At 41.0% G+C, this 21,072-nt stretch overlaps 1 protein-coding gene across 1 annotated transcript; it reads right to left on the bottom strand.

The window, feature by feature from the left end:
* Positions 1 to 988: 988 nt before the first annotated feature.
* prkcha (protein kinase C, eta, a) lies at positions 989 to 18,660 on the bottom strand. Its single transcript, XM_079222718.1, has 14 exons — positions 18,159 to 18,660; positions 14,544 to 14,607; positions 12,750 to 12,906; positions 12,630 to 12,664; positions 12,463 to 12,545; positions 11,798 to 11,927; positions 11,559 to 11,692; positions 11,324 to 11,455; positions 10,852 to 11,025; positions 8,873 to 9,027; positions 5,204 to 5,342; positions 4,492 to 4,680; positions 1,995 to 2,141; positions 989 to 1,833 (listed from the first exon to the last, which is right to left on the bottom strand). Exons 1-14 carry the CDS (start codon positions 18,507 to 18,509, stop codon positions 1,684 to 1,686), a joined length of 2,040 nt encoding a protein of 679 aa, XP_079078844.1. The 5' UTR covers positions 18,510 to 18,660; the 3' UTR covers positions 989 to 1,683.
* Between the last annotated feature and the right edge of the window lie 2,412 nt (positions 18,661 to 21,072).

Raw genomic sequence — 21,072 nt, 5'->3', positions numbered from 1 at the left:
AAAAACATAGCAGCACTGCTTCCAGTTTCAGATTATACACAAGCATTTCTGTATCTGAAGCCACTAATTTACAATATTCAATCACATGGGGTTGAGGAGATAAACAGATGTAATGTGGAGCCTGAAGACTTGCTCCTTGAAACTAACAGGAAGAGCTGATCTCCGTTTTAAAAGCTAAGCACAGGGAACACAATATACTTTTCAATGCAAGTGTCTTTTTTTTCTTTTTGTTATTGTCAGCAACAGCACATACTGTACTGTATTCACACTTCTGTGTCCCAAAAGCATAATTATTGTCTTCCTGTTTCAATCGAAGGCAACAGTAATGACGCTGTGTGGTTTCCTGTTTAGTCTCTAGGTCTGCGATGGCAAAATTAACTGTTGAAGGCCACCACCATGATGAGATCCAAGTTACACTGTACTTTACATTTTAAGTTTTCTCTCTCTCTCTCTCTCTCTCTCTCTCTCTCTCTCTCCCCATCTACCTCCTCCTAGTCGTACTATTTTCACAGTGAGGGTGGTGTAAGTGTTCAGCAAGGAGGGTATTCAATAACTTTTATGGAATTTGCAAGTTTTAAAATGCCCCTGTGTGAAATCTCATTACCCAGGCAGTCTGCCCACGGACCGGAGAGCTTTCAAAGGCTCCATTTATTGAGAGGAAAAGAGTGAGTGTGCGCAATATGTGTGTACGTGTGTGAGCAGAGAGCAGCAGATGGAGTGATTCCTGTTACTCTTGTCAAACCTTCAGACACACCAAGACTCAATTGAATATGGAAATTGGCAAACACCATACTAGTATTGTTCTTCAGGCCCTGTGTGGCGTAATTTCAAAAGTTTTGGATATCCGAGTCACCATGAATCACCACAGAGCTTTCTTTCACCCCAGATGAAACGTTGCATAATCCTCAACATGCCTCGATTACATGGAAAATCATTGAGACTGATGCAAAGTTTTTCTTACGAGTTTGACACATAAACACAAAATAAACATCATCTTTTATTTGAAACTGCCTGCAGCTACTTCGACAAATCATCCTTGTGATTGTTTTAACTGTCATTTAGTCAGAGTGTGTGTCGGTGAGTACTTGTATTTTTCCAGAGTAGGGTCACATCATTGAGAAACTATTTAATCTGCTCAATTCTTCCAGGTTTTAACTGGCAGCTCGGCTTTTCTGGGAATCTCTGGCCGGCTGGCTCATTATTTCTCTGGACAGCGTGAGAGCAAAAATATAACAGTACGCCATTGTGCTAAAAAAAAGAAGAAGTACTTTCTTCATTTGAAGTAACTCGAAGCAAAAATCATCCAAAACAAAATGTACAATAAAATACTGAGGTTGTACACCTTTGTCAAACAAGTTCACAACATACCAACAAGTCAAATAAACCATTTCCACACAGACACTTGAATGAATGTGTCCCAATCGCAAAACTAAATGTCCTTTTCTGAAAGATGGTCACATGCCACTCTTTGGGGAATTATAGGAATACTTAAGAGTTCATCAGGTCCAGCCCCAGTTCTTGTCGAGCATGTGTTTGACTGCCTCCGTGGCAATTGGCACCTTCATGTCTCTGGGGAATGTAACAGCATCATACTGCAAGTACCACTTGGAACTGTTTTAGAAAAAGCCACAGACACTGAAAAGAGTGAGCGTGCAGGATGGCTGCTGGATCCACGAGGAGACCTTAGCTCTCCAGCAGTTCAGGTGAGGTGTAGGAGAAGTTACGAAACTCGTCCTGGTTAACGGAGGGCAACAGAGGGTCATCGATGGGCGTGAGGGTGGGCTCTTCCTGAGTAAAATCGGGGTCAAAGTTGTTGACGTCTTCTGGTGTTTTCTGGAGGGGAATAATAAAGAGTTATTAATCTGCAGCAAGATTTTAGTAACAACCACAAGAGAGGACAAAGTCAAACACTACGTAATGTCTCGAGTGTCCTCATTATCATTTATACACACACACACTATCATGCTAACAATAAAGTAATTCATGCCACTTACAATCCTGGGCTTAAAAGGTGGCTCCATTTCTCTACGATTCAGCTTCTCCCAATCGATGCCAGTGAAGAAGGCGTGGCTGGTCAGAGCACTCTCTCCAACCTCTGAGGCCACACAGCCCAGACGCCGGGCCGGGTTTTTGGTCAAGAGCTGTGAAAACCAAATGATGGATGAATTCAGAGAGATTAAATAAGAAAATAAAAACAAATCTGTCAATTAATAATCATCAATCAATAATCCGCAGATCAGCTGTACATAGTGAGGACATATGACACATGTTATTCAACTAGACAAAACCAGATTATTTGGAGAGTAATGCCAAACTGGACTCCAGCCAGGACGACATCCAGGCAATCTTGGCCTCCCAACTCACACAAAACAAACACACCCTGTATCTGGCTCCTCCCACAAGAGAGTTCAGCTAGGTTGAATCAAGTGCAACTAAGGTGTCTCAACTTCCTGGTGTTGTTGAAATAGAACAATGGTCTGTTTCTCTGCAACAGAGTAGTGGTTGTAAAATCCAGTGAAAGAGGTCCAAACTAAACAAACTCAAAATTGAAAAACTTTGTTTTAACTTGCCACTGGGATGAAGCTGAAAACACAAATGCGTTCTGGAAAGTTCTCTCTTGACGAGGAGTCTGTGCACCCATAAGGGCTGGCGGTGACATTCAGATTATGCTGCAACAAACTGACGGGCCGCCGTCTCTATAGTGACAGTGGCTAGCTTAACCCGAGGTCATCGGAAGAATCAATAGGTCTTTCTATGTCAGTTTCAAAACACTGTTAACTGACAACGACACCACATGCCTCAGAAAAACAAAGAAAGAGAAAGACAAAGGAAGTTAGAGAGACGTAAATGCAGACGAAGATGGAACGGTACTCGAGGGGAGATAATGAGATAAAGAGGTACCCTACCCTGCCGCTTACGGCTTTGCATAGTTTAGTCCTTTTTTTCTCAATTGATGCAAGACCACCATCGTAATTAATTTGCAGAAACTTGAATCCTGCATCAACAGGTAACATATGGCTGTTAAAATAAAGACATCTTTTTGGGGGAGGAAACTGTTTCATACTTATGTATTCATCTGCATCGATTTTCAGCTGCAAGCATGACTTTGATGACTTGATTTGGAGTTAATGGGTTAATATATATATAACTTTTTTTTACACCAGTACACCAGTATGGCTCTTGAAGTGGAAATAATGAGTGTGAGACAAACAAGCAGGGGTCAATCAGTTGAGGAGCTCACAGACTGCAACACTTGAGGAAATATATTGCACTGAATTTGGGGCCATCTTTCCATGGCTACATGTCAGCTGTGCCATCCTCAGCACCAAACCTGCCATGTCAGCATTAGCACATAAAGAGGCCATTCTCTACTACACCAGCAGAAATAAATGCTGAAACTAGTGCTGAAACCCTTAGTCCATTGTTCAATAAGCCAACTGGCAGAAAATGTATAATTCATCTATAAACCAAAATATGAATAATTTGCTGCTTCCAGCTTCTGCAATATAGGGGTATTTTATATCAATGTAAATCAAACTTATTTGGGTTTTGGAGTGTTTGTTGGACAAAAAATGCAATGTGAGGAAATGGGCATTTTATACTGTCTTTGGATATTTGATGCATTAAATGATGAAAGTAATAATTAGTTTCAGACCTAATTTATAGCTTCATCTGATAATCAACATCCACCTGTTTATAAACCATCTTTACACAAACCACTAAAATAAACTCCACTTATTTAAAAAAGTAATTATTGTCAACATACTCAACTGAACTTCGTGAACTTGCTTATTGCAACAAGGAGAACCTAGCAACGGATCAACCCTCAGTATAAATAGTGCAGCGGCGTTCAATCTCTTCATCTTTACATAACATGTGACACTGGCAGTGAAACGCATCACCAGGGGAGGTCGGTGCTATGCTTCCTGAAGCATGTTGGAATGACAACAAGGATAAGAGGAGGAGAACTGGGGGCAGAGAAGGGAGGAGGTGTCGTTGTATTTATAGCCCGGGTGCTGTGGCTGGGCAGTGGACCATGCCTTAATATAGTTATGTAAGAGACCCGGGCCAAACAGCTGGCTGGCAGAGCTCAATGGTCACTTGGCAATCAGAGAGTGTCAGTCAGTGTGAAGGACAACAAATAGAAAACCTTGATCACAGAAACCCAGAACAAACCTGTTCCAACCTTCGATATCTTAATATATCCCACGGATGGATCATGTTACACTGTCCAGTAATGCAGGGACTTTTTTCTCACAAGGCCAGTGAGCAATTCATTTATTTCCACTATCGGTATTTCTGTTTAAAAAAAAGCTTCATAAACATTTCCTGTAATTGTCTGCTGTGATAAAAGTCAGCCAGCAGCAGTTTGAGGAGGGTAAATGTCTGCCAAACGACAAAGACTACAGCAAAAGCTGGCTTTCATCCAGCTGTATCCATCAGGCAACTTCTACAAGTTGATGAACCCTTTTAAAAAAGGTGCGGACTTACAGCTTTGAGTATATTTACTGCCTCTGCGCTGAGCCAAGACGCATAAACAATGTCTTCATTGAGGATGGATTCAAAGAGGTCATCTTCATTTTCGGCCTCAAAGGGAGCGTGTCCCGACAGCATCTCATACAGGAGCACCCCGAGAGCCCACCAATCAACAGAGGGCCCATACAGCATCTCCTGCAGGATCTGTGGAAACATGTCACAGCATACCATTCAAGTTAACCATCACAGCACAGAGAGCTTCACAGCATACCGAAAATCCCGTCATGAGGTTCAGTAAGTAGACGTGTTGCCAGTGAGGCTACACGGAGGAGAACAAATAACCCTTTCATACATCCAGACACACTCAGTTAAGGTCAGAGAAACATCTCACAAACTTGAGGAGGCACACTTAATCCCTCATTATGAAAACAAAGCACGTCTGTAAAGGTGCGTTCTGATGAGGAGATCAGGACTTGTCAAGTCTACAGAGCCTTTCACAGTCTGACCTCACAAGTATGCTGACTTCCAGTAAGTCAGGAGGGAGTTACAGGCAGTGACCACAGAGTTTGTTTATTGTAAGGTGGTGTGATGGAGAGAGGATGGGACTTGGAACTGCATCAGATGAACTCAGAAAACCTGGGCTGCAGGAGTAGTTATGGGTCTCAAACTGTGTGTGTAAAAAGGTACGTTACGTTAAAGTTATGTTTGTTCAGGTGTAGGAACTGACCTCGGGGGCTATGTAGTCTGGGGTCCCACAGAAAGTTCCCGTGGCTGCGCCTTCAAATATGCCCTCTTTGCACATGCCAAAGTCCGCCAGCTTACAGTGACCGTCTTTGTCAAGAAGAACATTGTCCAATTTCAGATCCCTGAAAGACAAACACAGAAAAAGTAAAAGAAAATCAGACATTTGTTTTGGGCATTGTTATCAAGCAGAAATAAATCAACCACCAAAAATCCACTCGACTCCAACAGCTGCTAAAATGTGTGTGCTCAGTCTCCAATGCACCTTGTTGGTATTGTTTCTAGTTATATGCAGGGAAGAAACGAGCAGGAGAAAGTGACGGATGACTTCCTAACAATATTTTCAGACAAAACCTGAGCTATTGTTTTTTGGTGGAACATATTCTTACAGGTTACAGATGTAATTAGATGCATTAGAAGTAAATTAAGATAAAGTGATGATTATTTTGTTGATTCATTTTGCAATGTGGAAAATTATCAATGTTGGTTGTCTTCCTCTAAAATCAAGTGTGATTTGAAGGTATATCAATAACATTGATTTTCTTTAACCGCAGAAGTTAATCATTTTGGTTTTCTTATACTTTTCAAGTTCTCATCATAATAACTCAAAATAAATTGAAAATAGCATGTATTGTCAAATCAGTGGAAGTATCTTCTTGAAAAATCTCCTCTGTGTTCATGTGAACTGTTGCTTTGTCGTCCAACAGTGAGATTAAACCTTCTAAATGTGGGCTCGGGAGTTAAGCTCTAATCTACGGCCAGGTGACCCACTGTAAAAGCAAGGTCATTTTTCAGGCTGGAAAGAAGATACTATGTTATAGCACGGGCTGATGCTGAAGACAACTGAACAATCCGGGAGATGCATACAAATTAAAAAGAACAGATCACTTAATTTCCTGTTTTCTCTAGCAGAAAATAACATACAAAAAAGGATCCTGACTGACTTCCTCAAACAGACAAATACGGTGAAAAAAATAACAGGCTGGTCAAGCAACACTGGTTTGGTTGGATTAATCTGGTTTGCTCTTCTCTAGGGTAAACCGATTGTGTAACAGTGACTCAGATATTCATGGTGACTGTCCCTCACAGCCTTACAAACACGCAGAAAAAGAGCAACTCTGATGCTAATGCAACACGACCACAGTAAGAGCATGTAAGTGCTTAGTTCACCAGGAATAACAGAACTGTGGAGGCCAGTACATTAAGTTTTGTTTAGAGTGGGTGTCTGTGATATATGGGCAGTTCTGCTCAGTTCATTTTCATGCTCCAAAGGGCTTCAAGTACTATTGGTGTGTATGTTTCAGTATGAATGTGTCCACTGAGAAATTAACCCTGGTTTAATTTCGTCGGTTTAACAACTTTATGCAAATAACACACTGCAACGAGTGTTTTTGTTCTCCTTTACCCACCTCAACACACTGGAAAGACAAACCTCATTTAGCTTTGAGCCTCTTTCTATAGGAAGTGGGTCAGACAGACAGATTGGTATCTACAGTGGAAACATGTACACTGAGGTACTGAACTTTATCCCACTGCAAGGACAACTAACTGGATAAGAGATACAGTTGAGAAAAGGAAGGTCTGACAAACACGGTGTAATGTTTTTTTGTGTGGTTTTACAGGGTAAGAGCACATCTGGATAAACTATCAGGCCTTTTGAAATCTATACAAATAAACATCAACTTAAGCTTATACCACGGTGATACTAATCACAATGTAGCAGTGCCTTAATATACAAGATTAATTAAAGCACAAGTTAAAGCATTTAAAAAATGGTTTGTTGTGTAACATGGCGGTGGGGACCAAAACTAAACTTGAACAGTTTCACAAAGTGTTTATTGCAGGGCTTTTGTACTGGAATGCATGACATTGCACAGCTGTTCATGACAATGTGTTCACCTCCTGCAGACTCTCCTCACTAAACCGCTATTAAAGTCAAGCACACTGGGTTCAGACTGTTTGAAATTAAGTCCTAAACAAAACTTAATGTATTGTATGTCATAAATAACCACAGGATCTTTAAAACAACATCTTTAAACTTCTTTTCGAGGAGAACGGTAACGTGCAACGTGCAGTTGAATCAACCGAAAGCTTCAAAGCACGACTTCACAACAAGCTAAAAGAGATTTTATCGAGGGAGATATCTAGTTAAGTATATTACACAACACATTGACTTATTTTAGGAGGCAGCATAAGCTCTGCTCTACCTACACTGGCCTGATGCGCAAGCTGCTTGTTATTTTAGTTGTAGCATGCAAACTGTGTGCGGCCTCCTAAGCTAGAGTCATGCTAAGTGGTGCTGAAACACTTGGACCACAAAATAGAACCTCAGGATTTAGCTCACATGAAGCCACCTTTCCTGTCAACATGCACTGGCAGGGAGCCCGAGCTCTGCCACACAACTCCTTGCCCGTGCAACAGCATTTTAAAAAGGTCTCAAAGCATTAACTCAAATGTCTGATGCTGGAATAGGAGAATGTGTCATATAAAACACACAAAAAAGTTACAAAATTAAAGTTAATTTCACACAAAAATAAAATTGTAACCATGATGTTACAGCATAAACTCTGTCAATCTGTTGTTACACTGTGCTTGCCATTATAGGGCATGGGCCTTGAGGAAAATACAGGTGGCAATGAGTTAACATTGAACATTTGGATGCACAGTAAAAGTGTTTGGCTGGAAGTAAAGCAAAAACTACCTGGAGTGTTTTAGTGATAAATAAATTAATGAAGGGATAACAATAGTTTGAGAAGAGGCTGAGATAAAACCATTGTAAACTCAGTATGACTGATGACTTCAAAAACTGCACTTACGTTTCAACTGAAATGGGAAGTGAGCAAAACATGTCTGGATAAGCACAGTTAACACGTCCATTTTAAATATCCAAGAGAAATAGTATTTCACTCCCATGAATTTGAAATTCGCCAAAGACGGATTAAACAAATGGACAACATTGATGCAACAGAGGACAAGATGCAGTATCCTGAATTAAGTCCTTAATATGGGTCAAGATTGAAAAATGACGGATATTAAAAAGCCCATAATACAAATTTAGAGTGTTGTTAGACTGTCCCCGTTTGATAAATGCCTACATCTTTTCCATTTGTAGTAATTTGTAGTTTCCAAACCCAAATCGTTATATATAAACCTGATTATATTATCAGGGGTTATGAGATCCAGCAAGACTTTATAGAGATGTTTTTTGAAGGCTGTGACCATTTCTATTCGAGAAGTAAAATTAGATTTATGTGTCGCGTTCTCCTTTAATAAAGATTTTTTTTAAATAATATTCAGCAATTGCAACATTTTATTGTCTGAAAACAAGAAAGCAATTCAATCATCTCGGTGAAACAATTCAATGTCTACATTTCCCTATTTCCAAAAAGAATGCGTCATGCCAATAATTTGAGGCAAGGATTCTTTGTAGTTAATTTAATATTATATTCTTCAAAATGCTATTTTAGTTTGTTTATTTGGATGTCAGGGATGGCTCTGATGTGTTGAAAACGCAAAAGAAAAAGTAAAAAAAAAAGAAAAATGCTATTTTAGGACTCATTATTACATAATGTTTGGAGACCTTTCAGTGGACTGATATGTTGTACTTTACTTGGCACTGCAAAGCCCAGTGTGATTTGTGTTCTCTGATTCAGACCTGTAGATGATGCCTTTGCTGTGCAGGAACATGAGAGCGGAGGTGATCTCTGCTGTGTAGAAACGTGCTCTCGGCTCTTCAAACTTCCTGGACTTCTGGATGTGGAACATAAGATCGCCACCATTCACAAACTCCATCACAAAGAACAGACGGTCCTGCAAAAGAAAGAGTGAATGAGATTTACACATGCGCATACGAACCCCGCTAGCCTCCTTGTTATTATCCAGTTCAAGGACCCATGACCATGGACATGCCGAGATTGTTTCAAAAGATGATACATTTCTGCTTCTCATACATTTCACGTCTGTTTAATGGATTCCTGTGCAACTAACTGATGTTGAAAGTCAGTAAGGCAAAAGAAATACTGATCAAACCCATAAATCTTTCCTTTCTCATTACAGGCTATGGTCGATATGTAATCTAAAAAATGAGAGCCTGGGGGGGAAATAAGCAGTGCAGGAGAATGTGATGTACAGATCTGCTCATTAAGCTCCCTGAAGAGATCAGGATATTCAGCAACAGCTGACTCCGATTAACTGCTCTGCGGTTTAGAGCGGTCTGGTATTTACCCCCGAGATGCATAACATTTAATAGTGTGTGTGGTGCAGAACTGTGTGTGGTGTAGCTGTGAAGCTGTAGAGGAAATCGTTAACGCCACACTAGAATAGTGTCTTGGTTGTTCATCTCTATTGAGTTGTATAATTAAAAAATGCGAGGCACACCGTCTTTTCTCAAAAAACTGGTTCACTGATACGGTTACTTCAATTAAATTACGATTCTAAAACAGTAATCACAGATGACATTTCCTCTGTGAGTGTGCATTTAAAGCCAATTAATGGTTGCCTCTAACTTAACTAGCTAATGTATTTTGCAAGACTTTCTCCAAGCCTCTGTCAACTTGATGAGCTAAATGTCTGGCAATGTGAGACAGGGTGTAATTAGCTTTGTAATAGTCAAGATGAGCAGAAGATGATGAATTGCTGTTTCAGGAAGGACGCAACATTTGGTAAAAGAAAAAAAAAAAAAAAAGTGCCCACTCCACCTCACCACAGACGCAACACAAGTTATTCATATCGACAACATCCTCATAAAAAGGACAACGAGACATCTAAAAGTAAAAGATGATGTGTAGTGGAGCAAAGGCTATTCTGTGGTTGTTTGAATCAGCCAGTTGATTTTGTGCAACTCTATTTTGATCCCAGGTGAAGTAGGTCAGTGTCGATGCAAACAATGAAAGCAGATTAGTGGTGTCCTGTCCGCTGGGAAGAACAGCTCTGCCAGCCAAGCTAATTCACTTTCTCACATCTTCTAGAGCACAGCAATGGGAAACTGCTGCCATCTGCTGACCAATGTGTGCATTACAATGCTGTGTCCTAATTACACGTCACATACCAACTGTATACACTGCACTCTGCCTATTGATGGACCTGATAATAGTGTGAGGATGTGTAAGAATGAAACTATGCCACATGAAGACCAACAAAGTATTGTAGCACTCAGAAGAATGATGATATAAAGACTTGTGTAAGGCATACGTATAAAAACATAGGAAGGGACTGTAAATTACGAGTTTTATTTTATATATTGTTATGAGATTCTAAAAAAATACACATGTGACTATAAAAGTGCTATACTGAAAAGTAACTGGCACACAAGGTATTTCAACTTGGTGAAAATGATCTTTGCAAGGTGCTTGCGTGCACGTTAACTACTATCAAAATACCTTTAAGACAAGAAAACTGTATATTACTGCAAAGTTGCACACTCTTTGTTACACGGTGCTCTTCTCAAGTAGCAACACTTATTTATACCACAACAACTTGATATGAAACATTGATTTGGAAAGCAAGGTAGACACTATTTGGTCTACCTTGCTATTAAAAAATACCTCTGCTGATTTGCAAAATGCACAGATTGCCCTCACAATAAAAGCTTAATGTATTGTTATACAAATGCGTGTGTGCGTAATCTGTACTGACCGGCGTCTGGAAGCAGCAGAACAACTGTGTGAGGTAGGGGTGGCAGCGGGCCAGTGACAGCACCCTCTTTTCCGTCATGGTACACTCCACATCATCGTCCTGCAAAATGATGTCCTTCTTCAACACCTTGACCGCAAACACCTGAGCATTGCCGTTTAACCTCGCCAGCATCACCTGTAGATACAACATGCAGTAGGAAAGGTGAGAATTCACAAGTTTTTCCAAATTCAGCGTCACCTTGATGCACATCTTATCAGAATATGAGCTTTATCTATTGAAGTAAATGTATTATTGTACTCACAACTGATATTGCTTCATGTCACAAAATATTTTTTAAAGAGTTATTCAATATTTCTGAATGAAATGCCTCTTGATCATATTCCCAATTCTACCATCTTCCTCATTGTTCACTCAGGTCTTGATCACTTCGTTACAGAGGGCATTTCTTGTTATCCTCTTATGTCATTCACACCTTGCCAAAACTGCCCTTGCCAAGGACTTGAAGGAAGGTGAAGTCTGAGATGCCCAGTCGAGGAGTCTGCTGCTGAGTGCTCGTACTCTCCCTCCTGTCAGTTGGTCCCCTCATCTGACTTGTATTTTTGGCCTGTCAGTGCAAAAGTACTTACATTTGTAAATGTACACTCATAAAACACCTCATCAAGCCACATTTAAGTAAAATGAACGCTGATTCGACTCGGCATTCGTACCACTGAGTCGCGTTTAGAGAGTCCTCCAGCCTGCAGACCCATCTCTGCCAGCTTACTGGCCAGTTCCACAGTGTTGACCCCACAGTTCGGAGCGACGTTGCCTTTGCAGCGGATGTGAACGTTCATTTTACAGACTGAAGAAGAGAGAAAACACACAGACAGACAGGAACACTCAATAATAGACAAATTAGGACATTTGAGATTGGATTTAGAGAGACAAGTGTTGACACAAGTCTTACTTTTACAGTGCAGCCCCTGCCTGACTATTCCCCACAGCAGGGAGCCACAGTGGTCACAGAAGGTGGGCGACTTGAAGTTGTGGATGTTGAACATGTGAGGGACGTTGATGCTGAAACCTTGGTTTATGGGCTGTGGAGAGAAGACATACTGTAAACTGACCCCTATGTGTTGCAGCAGTAGTTTCAACCATGTGTGTATATATTTGAAATAAGCTTAAAATGCCACATTGGGTGCATTGTGAAAAATGTTTCTGCACGTTTCTATTTTTGTCATAGTTCTTTCTGTTTATTGCTGCATTTGCTTCTTTCTGAATGTCCCAATGGAAGAGAAACTTGTAATGCTCAGCAAGATAGTAGCAAAAATGGCATGTTCCAATGCTATAACAAGCACAGATGTATTTATAGAAACATGTGAAAATGCTACAACAAGCATGCGTGGAAAAGTATAGCGTTCTAGTTCAGTGACCATCAACACAGAAACAGGAACCTGTGCAGTCTGCGTACCACTGCAGGTGTTAATCAGATGTGTGTGTGCATGTGTGTGTTATCTTTTGCCCATCCTGTATAACACACAAACTGCACAAACATACTTGAGTGTCTGAAACCACTGATTACTTTGTTACCGATCTGTGATCTGTAGTGACAATAGTTCTTGCAGTTCTTACCGGTTCTTTTGTTGGCTTCTTCATGCGTGGACACACAGTGACGACATGCTGGTGGCATCGTTTGTGAACCACACAGGTGCACACTAGAGAGAACAACAGCTCAGTGTCAAAGTCACGTCTGTGTGTTTAAGTTCCTGTGACAGAAAGAGAAAATAAGGTCTGCTCACCTTGGCACTGGTAACCCTGCTTTCCAAAAACACCCCTACAAAACAGAGAAAGGTTTACCGTTTACAGTGCACACAGATACGTGCAGGCTGTGGGGATTTGTCCGAGCTCGACTTTCTCACCAGATGAACTCTCTGCAGTGGAAACAGAAAGTGGGCTGACGAAGGAAAGTGGACATGAACTTGTGTCCGTTCACCTGGTGGATCCTGCGTCTCAGGGCCCCTTGTCTCTTCCTTGTAAACTGCTTGAAGCTCTTCTTCGGTTTTACTACGGCGTCATCTGACAGAAACAAAAGAGAGCAAAAGTTTGTGCTAAAATATAAAATGAGTGTGTGACAAATGCAAGTCCATGCACTAATTATTAGACCAGATGCCATAAGGGCTTTAAAAACACAAAAATTAACTTTTATCATGTTTCTTTAAAGGAACAAATTAATATCTCTATATTATGTGCGCTTATGTGCAAATGCAGGTGCATATCCTATCACCTTGTGCACATTGCATTGTTTGTCTCTATGGGTTGTAGCTCGTAATAAGTGTAGTCGAGCTATTTGTGAGATGGAAAACCCCGCATGCATTACGGAAACCTGCCTGCTGAGCCCCCGCCATCCCCCTGCACACGACATGTGTGGTAGAAGTGTGAGAAGGAGGCTTTACATTATTAATACCGTGTTAGTGTTTGTGTACACTGAAGACATTCTATCATATGAACAACTGCTTAGTTTCTTACTGTAAAACATCCAAATAAATAAACATTAATGTGTTGCCTTTCCCTAACCAGAAAGATCTTCGAGTTGTTTTATTTAAATATTTGCATGAAAATAGAGTTTAAAGTGCATATTGACCAAGGCAGCACGATAATTACATATTATTTATCAACCTTCCGTAGAATCGTATCGTAGCGATGTAAACATACTGTGTTATCATGATGCAAATGAATGACTGCCAGGATATTTTCTGTCGTTTTTGTTTCACTTGACCAAAGACTTTGTCTGATGTTACAAGCAGCAGTGGAGCAGTTCATTGCATGAAACATTATGTTAATGAGTATTCTTTATTTTGAACAAAATGTCCATTTGATCATGTATATCCATATCAGTAATTAATTAATTTCAACCATACCACCTAGCTCTACTGAAAGGAGCATTCCCTGGCATCCGCATGAGTTTGGTTTTTATTGTATATTTGGCAGCTGGCTCTCGTTGCTCAGTGTTTCTGCAGCTCCTCGCATACCCCTTGAGGTTGGCCAGCATACAATAGGAAACTAGTTTATTTATCAACAATAGGGACTTTTAAAATGGATGCAGAATGTACACTCAACATATTTACATAAAGCTTATCTCCAAAGTTTGGTGAGTAAATTGTAAAGTCTGCTAGTAGCTTTTGTGGAAAACAAACATTCCTGCAGAGGCCAAAAAAGGAAAAAGAGGCTATTTCAGAGGGGTTTTGAAAGTTTAGACAATGCTGGTGAAATGAAAAATCATGGGGAAACTGGACGACCTTTGTGTGTAAGCTGTAAATGAATGCATTTGGAAAATATTTAACAGGTAAATGAAATGTTAGAGCTTCATAAGGTTTGGCTGCTGAGGCATGATTTCAGCAGGTAAAAAGAGAACTTAATGGAGGCCAAGTGGCAACCAGCTTCTTCTACTTCTGCTTCAAAAGACCTGCAAAGTCACTTCTTACTGGTGTAATTTAAATGGCTACATCTACATTGGTTAAAAGATGAACACACAGATAACTATTCAAAACAGTCTGCAGTATTTCACAGAGTAGAAAAGTCAAGAGAATGACAAACTGAGTAGATATAAATGGTCAACGCTGTTCAACATTGTGTGAAAAAGTACGAGAGGCGGAGAAGTGCAATAGCGATGTTTCTGCAAGGGGCTGCATTTCAGTCTCCAGGAGAAAACTTACCATCAGTGAAGGATCCAGTGAGGGAAATATGAATGTAAACTTTGCCCTCTGGCTCCAAGTCCATCTGCAGACACACAAACTCACAATTACATTTCTGCACACTCCAATAGCAAACAGAAACAGCATGGACCGATATTGGCATCCACCGCAATTAAGACCAATTCATCATGCTATGTAACCAAAACGCCTTTATATGAAACAAAAAGCAAATCAGAAATACAGCAGATTTTGGTGGTTTAGTTATAATAGCGGAGCTAAAACAAGCATATTAGATAGCATATGACATGTCTCCAAAAGGAAGAATGAAGATACGTCACTGCATAGTTTTGCATTCCTCAGTGTGCATGTAATGTCTGAGGAATTTGGACAATGTGGCTGAAAGGCAACAAAGCAGGTCTGGCAGGTCGGGCTTGTAGCCGAGGTTGTAATGACCTGATGCTCAGCTGGGAGTGCTGATTGGCAAATGTTGGAGTAGACGTTGAAAAGCCCGACATACAGAGGAAGGTCTTCTTATGGATGGACAGTGACGGGCAGACACAGTGAGATACTTCCTGCAGCAACCACTGAGGGGAAACTTAGGTCATTGTACTTAAATATAGATCGGTTCTATTTATACCACACATACACCCACGCCTGGAAAGTTCTTTCTGCCCCAAAAAAAAACAGTGACACATTAGGTGTCAATTGTGGCAACTCGATTGGCACATTGAGTGTCAAACTTTCATTTCGTGAGTTTATTTCCGCGCACCTCAAACTGTTTTGTTTTCGGTTACCTGTTCTTATCCAGTCTCTTATTGTACTGTCTAGACAGCAAGTTTGACTCCACCGTGAAGACTTCCTCTATGTGTGCTATCTTTGGGCTTTTTCCTCTTTGCTTAGTCTGGCCAAGCTCAAGGAAAGAGCTGAAGAGCTGCAATGCATTCCTGAACCTTCTCTCTGCCGGTGAAACAACTCAGCTATACGAAAGGATTAAAGGACAGTGTCCCGGTTTTTTCCAAAGCTCTCTTAAAACAATATTAATACGTATAGAGGAAAAGTTATTGGTTGTCGTCCAAATCCCAAATTGGCTTTGGCTTGACTTAAGAATGAATTTTAGCACAGAACCAGTTTCCAGTCAAGTAAGCAGCACACTTTGCTTCTTGAGTTGCCATATTTAACCTACTTTCAGTTTCAATGCATCTCAGAAGAACTTCATTACTTTAAGTCTGACAAACAACTCCAACACCACACATGCCCTCATATTGATTATTGACAACATATTGTGAAATTAAAGAGCTCAAAAGGAACGGGTCAACGTAGTGTCGACGGGTGGGAGGCAAAGGAAACTGGCCTTGTGTGTCTAAATGTCATACGGTGAATATCTGACACATGATGTCACTTCTGACAAAAATGTTCGAATAAAGTTAAAAGAAGGAGATGAGTAACGACGGTTTAAGTGCCTGAAACTGGACTGTGTGCACAGGAGGGGGAGAAAAGAGACATTTGGATTTGAGCCAAGCGAGAGTATTTTCACAGTGAGCCCTTGAGCACTGATCAGAAGGTGGGGACTCTGATAAACAGCAGTGTGGGCGTGTGGAGGCTTGTGCCTCAGACACATGTGAAACAAACCAGCAGAGCACTTCTTCTGTGCTACAAAGCTAAAAAAAAAAACTGTTCAGATCAAGCGGAAAACAACTTCAAGCAACTAATTACTTGTTCGAGAAAACTACGAGCCCAGCTCCACTTTCACACCACTTCCCCTAAACGTCTGGGGGCGTCTTGGTGAAGATGTGTGCAAAAGCTGCCTTGAATATGTTTGTTTTTTAGCTCTTGCTCAAACAAAACATCAACTTTTCGTTGCATTTACATGTTTTTTTAATTTCTTAATCTCTTTTTTGTACTTTGTTCTGTTGCCACGTCAAAGCAAAGTATGATTATAGTGTCCTGAATGCTGCTAGGTGCACATTACTTACTACTGGTTGACATTATGTTCTTTGCCACTGAGACTTTCCCACCCTGTGTTGCACAGTCGATGTAAATGTGTGAGGCGATGAACCGCAGAAGCGTTTGATGGTCAGTGAGGTCTGGTGGTGGGATCTTACATTTCAAAAATAATTTGAAGTGTACTCACTTTAAGAATGTTACTAATTATCGTACCCATTACATTTACTATAATAACTTTTGGCACAGGCTGTTGAATTGATGTACTTCTGAAACACAACTTCTTCTTTCTGGTAAAATGAAGTGTTTTGCTGCCTAATATGAGGGTGATCCTTTTTTTTTCTTCTTCTTTTTTTAACGAAAGCTGTGTTGGCTGAAGGATAATTCTGAGAAACAATTCTGCATGTGACGAGCGTGTTGTGGTACATGGTCGACACCACCTGAGTCTGCTCCGGGTCCAAACAGGCTCAGGTTACATTCTCCAACACCTGCAGGGGCTTATAGTCCTAGATGATGAAAATAAGCAAGAGGAGGGAAACTCCAGTTTAACGAGCAATTTTATTTAGATGCTGCGCAGGCTGAGGTGATGTGTGTCTGTTTGTGCACTTCTACATTGTGGTACGGCAGAACATAACACCCTGCAACAGCAGTGGAGTGCATAGTTCCAGACCACATTTACCAACGATCAGAGTTAAAGTTTCAAAGCCAATGAGTGCAAGACAAGAGAGCACCCTGTCCGGTGTTTAGTGCCCAGACTGAGACGTGTCGCTGTGAGTATGTGTGAGGGTGTTAGCCTTCACAGAGCTTCTGCACACAAGGCAGTGTTGATTGTTTCAGGCGGAACAACGAGCAATGTTCCCTGACACGTGTAGTGAACATCGCCCTGAGCTATATGGCATGTTTTGTTTCCTGAACCTGCTCTTGAATACTATTCAGCATGTGTCACAGCTCTAATTGGGAACACTACAATAGAGAGAAACTCAATTCTGTTTTATAGTATTCTTTAAGAAGGTATATGGGGAAATACAAACGGTCCCTGGATGAGAAATAACTGAAAAGAAAGATATGATTAAAAAAATATGAGATTGGATTTGAGGCCCTGACTCCTCAAGGATTGTGGCCAGTAAAACCATTAGGTCATTAACCCATGGCTTTATTGGTAGAGATAGAGAAAAGTGGGCCACATGCCAAGGTTCCCAGACCATTTATTTCACCTGTTTCCTATATGTATTGACACTGTTCTCTGGGTCACTTCTGGTCAGTGGGCTTTTGGTTCAGAGTCACATCAGGGTGCTCGGACCCAGTATACCTGCTTGCAGATCTAGTTTACAGTAAGTGGAAAACATACTCAAGTAAAAGTATACAATACCAGTGTAAAGAGGAAAAGCTTTCTTAAAGTATAGTACAAAGATGCTCATGCTGCAGAATGGCACATGATATGTCACATTACATCTGAATCTGCAAAGTAACTTAAGCTGGCAAATAAAATGTATGCATGAAATGGATCAAACCCAAATGTGCATCTTGTGTACTCTGTAGGCCGGGTAGTGTGTGGGGATGGCTCAAGGGGGACTCATTGGTAAATGTGCTCTATAATAATAGAGTAATCAAGTCCCAATGCTTAGGCTAATAAAGATTAAAAAAAAAACATGTTTACATATTGTTTTCCCAGCTGAGGCTCCACTTTTTACTCACCCATCCCTCGAAGGTCTCTCCGGTGTTGGAGGTTTTGATGAGGTCCTCAAACTGAACGATGCAGTTGGCCACAAAGTCATCGTATCCGATCGGAGTGTCGTGGAAAACGGCCACCTCGATTTGTTTCCCGTCGTTCACGTTGAGGCAGAACTCCTCGTTGAACGTCGGCGTGTTGGTTTTCTGTTTGGTGACCGTTTGTCCGATCTTGAAGTCGTCCACCTTCACCACCATGTAGGGGTCCAGGGCCGGGGAGGCTTTGTTGAAGATGACAGAGTGGCGGAGCGAGAAGGTTGTCGGCTTCAGTCCCACCGCCTCGCCGATCCGAAGCTTCAAGTATCCGTTAAACTTCATTTCGATTAAGTTAGTTTAGCCTCACGCGGAAATAAGGAAATAATAACACTGAAAAAGCGAAATAAATATATCAAAAAGGTATATTTAAAAAAAAAAAAAAATGTCACGCCTTCTTCATAACAACACGGACTCACACATATATCGTCATGAATGCATAGTTTTGCCCCTCGTTGCCCCTCCTGACTCAACGTGGACCTGCTCATCTAACCTGCGCTGCTCTTCTGGCGCGCCGTGAACTTGTTTCAAGAAGTTTCAGTAAATAGGAAGCCACAACACACATTACACACACAGACACACACACACAGACACACACACACATGCAGAGGAGGAGGCACAAGTTCCGCAGAAACTTGTCACGCGGCGTGCACATACATAACCTGTCACTGTTGGTTTGGTGTGTCACATGACTGAGTTTGTAGCTCTGGTTGAGACAGAGTGGTCTGGTACTACGTTGACCATCATGCATCACTTCGTTCGCTGAAGGTTGCGATCGGATGGCTCCTCTGTCCCGTGCTGAGTGTGGAAATGCCGCCCTCTAGTGGCCGTTGACAGGAACGCTTTCTTTGTTAACGACCTATTACCACTAACATATTGTCCCATACTTTACTATACTATTTGACGGTAACATTTGAGGGACATTTTTGAGCTGAAAAGGTGTATGTGAATACAATAATGTATTGTAAAATTAAATTAAATATATATTGTGTATCCCCTCCCAGAAGGCAGCTGATCAGATTTATCCATTTAGGAAATTAAAGGAGAATTCATTTCTAGTAAAAAAAAAAAAAAAATTTAAAAAAAAGTTTAAACAGTGACAAAGGTTGTGTGTGACAAAGAGAAGTTGTGTCTATATCACTTTGTCCAGGATGCATTTACCTTCAACAGGATTCTCATCCTGGGAGTTCACGTTGAATGCTGTGGAGACGCAGTTGGCCAATCACAAATTAGGAACAACCCTTTTGATGGTTTGGATTTGTTCCGACATGCTTAGTGAAATTAATTAATTTTTCAACCATGTGAAGATTTTTTTGCTTTTGTCTGTTTTGTCTTTGTTAATTGAATGTTTTGCAGTTTGGGCTTTTGGTCAGATAAAACAAGTGTCTTGTTTGGTCCTAAAATGTGATGGACATTTTTCATTTTTTCCCCCTAACATATTTACCAAAAGATTGATTGATTGGAAAAAAACAAAAACAAAAATTCCAGTTGCTATGTGAAATAAATCCTGAGTTGCAAGAAATAATGAGCAGTGGAAACTAAGTGCTATCCTTTCTCTTTTCTCCTTTAAATGCCATTCCCTCTCTCTCTCTCTGTGTGTGTGTCTCTCTCTCTCTCTCTTTCTCTCTCTCTCTCTCTCTCTGGGTGCTGTGCCTGCTCTATCCATAAATGCCATGATCAAAGTCCCACTTTATTGGTGTTAGACTTGACCTCTCACCCCACTCTGCCAAATGTCAGCGCTCCACATCTCTCTGCTCCAGCTGTTATAAATAAAGAGCCCGGGTCCCAGATCCTACACATCCCTGGGATACAGACTGTCTTGTAAACAACGTCTCAGACGTGACCTTTCTGAGCAGAGAAGGTCGTAATGATAAAGCAGGCAGATAGGGGAGTGTTAATACACTCACAGCTATCCACAGAAAAGGTTTGGCATTTTCTGTTGGACCTGATGAGTTAAAGTGAAACATTTGCACCTGAAATTTGAGCTGTCGGTCCACTCGACCAACAAGAGCAAACACTAGTATGTTCAATCTCACTATTTGCAACCCAATGCCTTAGCGTCACGGTATTTTAATGGTATTTGTGTGCCTTAATGTGGGAGAAGTCGTGCGTTGACCAATGCTCACCGTATTTGATGAGAAGATATTTTGCATTTTGAATCATTATCCAGCAGAGGGCAGAAGAAGACTGCTAAATTACTGTTTTCCCACCCTTTTCATCCTCCTTGCTTGCCTCTCTCTTATGATGAATCAACTTTAAAAAGCCCCGGAGCCAGAGCTGGCACTTTTACGGTCCGGGATGATTTGTTTTGTTTCTTTGTACCTGCAGTCCACCGCTTTTTTCTATCCTCTGTCTGTCAACTCTGTGGCCCTGCAACCCTTCCTCCTCATTCCTGTTTAACTTTCTCTCTGTAAGTGCTTGTCGTGGCCAAATCTTGAATTATGTACCCATGGGAGAAGTCTGCAACAACTTCTCATGACTCTAGACACCTAACTGAGAACACAGACTTGTCGGCTACACGTGTACATGTACACACAGAGCCACGTGTATGCCAAAACACACACACACACATACACACATACACACAGCGGCATGAATACTTCTGATATATCGCCTCAAGATGACAATATTTTATTGCACACAAGCACAAGGCCAGCTACCAAAAGCCTCCCATATTTCAGAGCTATACGACTTAATTTTAGCCACCTGTAGTTTCCCCCGTTCCCTTCACAGTCTATGCTCCAGTTTATGTCCGTGTAACCCAGGACAGCTCAATCCTCTGGCTCCCTGCCCAGGTACACCCTATAGCTGCAGTTAATGAACCAAAGCATTAGTGGCCAGCAGGGCA

This window comes from Taurulus bubalis (assembly GCF_910589615.1).
Source record: "Taurulus bubalis genome assembly, chromosome: 1".
Taxonomy (NCBI): domain Eukaryota; kingdom Metazoa; phylum Chordata; class Actinopteri; order Perciformes; family Cottidae; genus Taurulus; species Taurulus bubalis.
This window is presented reverse-complemented; position numbering and strand designations above follow the sequence as displayed.